At 44.0% G+C, this 6,676-nt stretch overlaps 1 protein-coding gene across 1 annotated transcript in view; it reads right to left on the reverse strand.

Annotated features, from left to right (window-relative positions):
* EGF (epidermal growth factor) overlaps positions 1-5,062 on the reverse strand; it is a 529,267-nt gene extending 524,205 nt beyond the window's left edge. The window contains exon 1 of the mRNA XM_086961608.1: positions 4,783-5,062. Within this exon, the coding sequence (XP_086817734.1) occupies positions 4,783-4,906 (124 nt within the window). The 5' untranslated portion in view covers positions 4,907-5,062. The remainder of the gene's footprint in view (positions 1-4,782) is intronic.
* Between the last annotated feature and the right edge of the window lie 1,614 nt (positions 5,063-6,676).

Here is a 6,676-nt window from a genome sequence, read left to right on the forward strand (position 1 = left end):
GTGCAGGCTGGAATTCATTTCCTGACGATCGCCTCTGATCGCTCCAAACAAAGCTCCTTTCCAGGTAAACACTACTCCTCAATTTCACGGCCCCCACCTCCCTTGATCTCCAGTACACCGCCCCTGATACATTCTCTTCCCCTTGCAGCACGCCCCAAGTCAGACAACCCAGTCCTGATGACGATCCTTACTAACGTGGATCGAAACGCCGTCGACTTTACAGCTTATTAATAGGTGTACTTTTCCAATGTGGTTCAAATAATGGAAAGAAATCTTGTATCTGTGATATCACTTTGTCACATGATCTGAGCCACCCACTGTAGATTACTTGCACCTTGTTCACAGTGCGCCGTTATTGCTGTTCACCCCCTCACTTGCTTCGCCACCTTCACGTCAGTCACTTTTGTAGAGCAGCAAGTTTTATATGGTTGTCACCTAATTGAGTTAATGCAGTGCTGCTTATAACTGTATTTTACCGACCAGGAATGATACCATAAAATAAGATGATTGACTACCTTATTTCAACTCAAAGAGTGTTCTCCTTTTTCCTTGTTAGCAATGCGATGTGCATGCATATTTGATTGACTGTTCATTCTTACCTATTAGGACATTGTTTTTTGATTGCATCTTCCTTACCCAGTCCTGATTAGGTATATGGGTCACACTCCTGTAATTTGTACTAGTGGATGACCATCAGCCATTCATGAGCTGTCCCACATCGAAAGACAAGAACCAGGGGGTCGGTGTCCGGAGGGAGCCCCAACAAGCCTTTGCAGGAGCCACAGACGTCGGAACAATAACGGAGAATGTTGGGACCAGCGAGGTTCAAGGGACTCGCCATTTGCAGGAGAGTCAGAGCAGGCTCCTGGCAAGCAGGGTAGCCCACTGAAGCCAAAGAAGACCCTCAAGAGGACCCACAGGCCGAAGGCACCGGAGTCGCAAGAGGACCTCGAGCAGCTCATCAAAGATGCAGGCACCTGGTGTAGAATATGCAGTGAGGACAAAGATCTTGGCAGGAAGAAATGTTGGCGGCTGGAACTTCTTGTAGCCCGAAGATCTCTGGAGTGCAGAGCCAACAAGCTAGAGCAACGGCAAGTTGACGCGGTGCACAGGGGTTCTGTTCCAGCCCTCCAAAGCAGTCTGGTGGTGCTAGCAAGCGCCCGACCCCAGCCCAATACACTTAGTACCTGTGACAGGAAATCTATTGTTTGACCTTCCCCTGCTTGAGCTCAGCTCAACAGTAGGAGGCAGAATTGTGTCTGGGGTCGTCAGCAGCATTAGCTTGCGAGCAGACCCTGGATGGCTGTCACTAGGAGTACTGGGTGCTTCCCGGAGGAGCCCACCAGTGCATGGAATCATACCTCCAACACCGGTAACAGTGTTGGGGTATGATTCACACGTTTGATACCATACATGCCCAGGTTCGGCACAGTCAATATATAGTTAGCCATTGTGTAATGACGCATGGCCACTATATGTATCAAAATGGCTGACCGCACTTACAAAGCCTGGAGAATCGACTCCGGGGCTTGCAGCGCATGTCATGCTCATGCAGGTGCACCCTCACACTTATAACCTAGCACCCTGCCTTCAGGATTGAAAGGCCTACCCTAGCGGTGACTTATAGGTTTTAAGTGCAGTGAGCTCAGATATAAGAAAACTTATATCTGTCGTAAGTGGTGCTAGCACCAGCTTACACAGGCTGCCAAGGCAGACCTGTAGTCACAGTTTGAGTAGTCTTTCATGGGTGGCACAATACATGCTGCAGCCCATGGGAGACCCCTGGTGTGCCTATGCCCTGGGTACGTTAGTACCATATACTAGGGACTTAGAAGGGTACACCAGTGGCCATTTGGGAAGGTACAAAAGTATGTACCACGGTCAAATTTAGGGAGTAAGCACCGTGGCTGGGGTCCTGGTTAGCGGGATCCCAGTCAACTAGTCCAAAACACACTGACACCAGGCAAAAATGATCCCACCTTCCTACAGTCCCTTTGTGTCAAAATGTTCATCTCTATCTAAAAAGAATGAGAAGAAAACTTTTATATTGATTTGAAAGAGTATTATGAGAAAAATAGCATTGTCACTATTGATGTAACATTAGAGCAGCATTGTATTGAGCCAACATTTGTATAGTGTTTAATACCCCAATGTGGGGCCCTGAAGCCGTGGCTTACATGGGTAGCGTGGTGCACTTTGTATGCTGTAAGGTTGGAAGTGTGTTGTCTTTGATTTGATACTATGTGGGGAATGTTTCCATGCTATACGGGATGACCGTCGAGGTGCAGTTATTGTGTTATGGAGCGCAGCCATTTGCAGTGTAATGGGTGGAGAAGTGTGATAGAGAGGCGCGTGCAGTTTATGGTTTTCAGTAAGCTGGCAGCTTTGAACAGCTCTGCTGGTCCTTTTATGGTATTTCTTATGATCATAGTCCATTTATCTGGTTACTTTACTGGGATGCCCATTCAAGATATGTTGTCCAGTGGAATTGTATATATCTTTGCCTTAATCTTGCCAAGCTGCAGCCTGTAACAGATTGATATTAACATTGTCTGTTTGTTGTATTTATTTATTGCAAACGTAGCCAAAATGCAGCGAAGCCCTGTACAAATTCAAAAGCAAAGATACAGTTAACAAGTGATTGGAGAATTAATTGGATTCTTCAGACAGAAATGGTCTATTACTGTGTTGTGTTTTAATGCTCCTTAAGGAAGTGTGTCTTCGATTCTTCCCTAATTTTTAGCAGGTTCCGGACAGTCTTCATGGATGGAGCGGGTCTGTTGTCTTTTTTTCCCTTTTTTGCACCTATTTATCTCTAAAGTGATGGAGTTTGGCCTACAGGTGTTCTGATTGAGACTGGAGATGGTGAGCTTGTCAGTCATATAGGCTGTAGTGCAGGTTGTGACGGCATAGTAGATGATGCAGGTAGTTGTGAAGATAGTGCACGCCAATGCACAATGTATAAGGATGAGGTCGCTGAGATCCCCAGACGTTTATCCTCATTAGTGTGGGACGGATAAAAAAACAAGAATGTACATTTATGTCTCCCTCGTTTTTTTCGTTTTTTTCGTCGTTTCCCACATGCTTCACATATCAAAATTTAACAAACGATTACAAATTAAGAAAGTAATGAGACCAAAAAGCATTACAACTTAGAGTGCAAATAAGGAAAAAAAACAATGTGACACAACAGCTGCACATCTGTAAATCTTCTTTACAAACAATAAAACCAGTACTTTAATCCTCTTCAATTAACACTAGAAACATGCCCCGCTAGCAAACTGACCCACTTTCCTGACAGAAACCATCCCATGTCTTATGGCCCACAAAAACACAATCTCCCATACCATCAATGGCACTGTTTTTCCAGCAATATGGCCTTGAACAACTAAACACCAACCCTTTCAGAATCACTACCCACATCACATTCTCCCCAGCCCTTCAAAATAACATAATGACTAATACCTGAATCAAAGCACAATGTTAACATGAGGGCATTCAGGCATAGCCACTCGAATAATAAAATACAGCTTCGGTGGCAGCATGTAGACAGCCACTCCTAATGATCTGGTTGGTGCCCTTTAAACCTTGACAACGGTAGACCATATCTGCTCATTCACATGGACCACTCAGTAGCATTTAGCAGTAATGATCACTCAATACTCCTCAGGAATATAAAACTATCCATATGTACCCATTGCAAAATGCTAAATGGTTATTTTTCTTCCTAAAAGTCCAACCTAAGCAGAACCACCTTGAAAAATCTTTAGTGCCTCTCTAATCTTCTTTCCTCTTGCTATATATATATATATATATATATATATATATATATATATATATATATATATATATATATATATATATATATATATATATATATATATATATATATATAATTATATATATATATACATATATATAGAATTATATATATACACACACACATATTATATATATATATATATATATATATATATATATATATATATATATATATATATATATATATATATATATATATATATATATATATATATATATATATAAAATCACTTATAGCGTTGATTGTTACTTTGAACATTTCAATCAACCAGTGCAATTACTATAACCCAACTTTGCCTCAGAACCACAGCTATGAAGGTAAATACAAGACAAAAAGCACCACAACATAATGAAGGAGAAGTGCTGTAACACAAAATGACTGAGTAAAATTGTAAAATGAACATTCATCTCCACATTGATTATAGATAGCCCTTACAGTTTTCAATAAAAAATACAGAACGAGTAAGTGAAAATATTTCTAGCAGACAAATATGCCAGCAATCAGACAGAGTCCTGGTCGCCTCTCTTTATGAATGGGGTCCCTTAATTTCCACCGTTTTACATTTCAGTGTAACGTCCAATTACCGGACGAAAGCTTTAAAAGTGAGGCCTGTAATGCCAAACCGTAAAGTCAAGGTTTGGACGTGTCGCCGCCCTTCCCTTTCATCAGGTTAAATGTACATTAATTTAATAATCCAAATAACACAGAAATAAAACTTGGGGGCATATTATCAAGCACGGCAATAATGGGCTTGATAATACGCCATTATCGCCACTTTAGCGGCAGTTTTCTGCCGCTAAAGCGGAGATAATGTTAACGCTGTTTTTAGATAATATGCACCTAGGTTCTTCGGAACCTCTGCAAGTGGGAAAGTCATTCAAGGTAGCTTCGCGGGCAAGTACGCGACTCAGCCTGACGAGCTAAAGGCGTGAGTAAAAGCAAGCTATTGTGGAACTTACGGTTACAGGGGCCGTCTCCATCACCCGCAGGGGAGCCCAGGCAGTGCCAGGGCCGTGGTGGTGCCAGGCACACAAAATCCAAATACGCAATAGTAGTCCAAATAACGGCAAGTAACGGCAACATAATGGTCGGTTTTCCAGTGCGTCAGTTCCCCAGGGTTACAGCTGGCGCGAGCGGAGCCTGTGAGCTGCTAGGAGGCTCTGCCCGGGGATGGCATCTTCGGACAATGCTTGCCTCGGCCTCTTTTCTCTCTCACGTGCACTCTCTGCCACCCCCTTTCTGTTCCGATTCCACGGCGTCCCCGTCTCTATCTCTCTCCCTCGCTCCCTTCCTTTCATGGCAAGACAAGGAGGTGGCGCGTCCCCGGCCCTTCACTCGATGGGCTCGGCAGCAGGGGAAGGCCCAGACGGTGCTTTCTGGAGCCAAAGTACGAAATGCCTGACACTCTTGTGTGGAACCTAACACATTCAATATAGAGAGGCCTCCCAAGTGACGTCCTCATTCAGTATGGGGCAGCACACAGCGAAGGAATGGGCAAGCAAAGTTGTGCGCCCTCTCCACGCCTGAGCGTATAAGTATGAAAGGTGAAGTTTGTGCAAAACTCTCTCTTTGCTATTCCGCGGATGCACTGGGGCACATATTAAAAGCCTTGATTAGCTCGCCTCTTGTGGATTTAATGTCAACTGACTTACGAGTTCCTGTCTTGAAAAGCTGGAGAGGGCAGTGAGTGCACTGTGCCAATATGCGATGAAATTCAGCCCAGTGTGCGACCACCAATTGACGAAAAAACACTATAAAAAGGCTAATCGACACAAAAGGGCCAACATCGCCTTTGTCCTCCGAGGGATTGATAACCCCTTCATTTTATATTATGCCCCTCCCAATTCTGGCGGCCTGAAGCCCACATGTGCAGCGCTCTGCTGTTGCCAGTTAGGTTCATGCTTTACAAAATACCAACACAATCCGTCTACAAATGCAGAATTGGGTTTACGTTGACCACCTGTTCGGCGTTACCTATGCAAACCTCCCAAGGGCGAATGTCTGAGAGTTCTGAACAGCAGTAGCAGAGTGTGTTTTCGTTTCTCCCTGTGTTTGCAGGAGGTCTGCTCTTCATGGATCGCAGAATGTTGTGACACTCGAGGAATGTGGCATCCGACCATGAAAGGTCAGACTAATACCATGCTCGGCCCGTTCCATCCACAATGTAAGCAATTAAAAGTGCTTTCTAGAGTTATTTGCTTTTCTACTCGACATGGATGCTTTCCTTCCATTAATCGGTTCTGCCAGCCTCACAATAGAAATGTATCATCCTAGTGTAAGATATTAAAGGACTGGTAATGTTCAGTGCATTAACAGGTGTGTTAACTCTCCGAGGCTGGAGTGTTCCTATTGGAGCAGAGTCAAGACTGATTTGCATATGTCTGAGTTTAATCTGAGGTGGCATGGTGGGCAAAACAATGATGGGTTGGAATGCTTCCCCTAGCAGTTATCACTGGTTAGACTTATTGCAAGCGTTGTCCCATTACCTTTTTTTGTGTTTGATGTACCGCCCTAAGTGGCCAAGGGTATGCCCAGACGTGTGTCCCCTTTTCACTGTGCCAACAGAACCAAGCTACACCTGATTGAAGAACTCCAATCAGAGTGAAACTGTTCTTGGGTTGCTAGTGTTCAGTTAAGTGAGGACCTGACTTGGCGGTTTTGGCTGGACTGTTCCTATTGGAGGGAGGTGAGTAGGGATTTGCATATGGATGTTTCTAATCTTGCAGATGCACACTCTTACCTGAGTGGTTCCATATTTATAGAAAGGCACTGAAGGTAAGTGGTTTCTAGTGGTTTGAGAAGAGGGGACGTGTTTGCATGGACTTTCCCTGTATGGGAGAGCAAATGGCATAG

This window comes from Lissotriton vulgaris, chromosome 3_1, assembly GCF_964263255.1.
Source record: "Lissotriton vulgaris chromosome 3_1, aLisVul1.2, whole genome shotgun sequence".
Classification (NCBI taxonomy): domain Eukaryota; kingdom Metazoa; phylum Chordata; class Amphibia; order Caudata; family Salamandridae; genus Lissotriton; species Lissotriton vulgaris.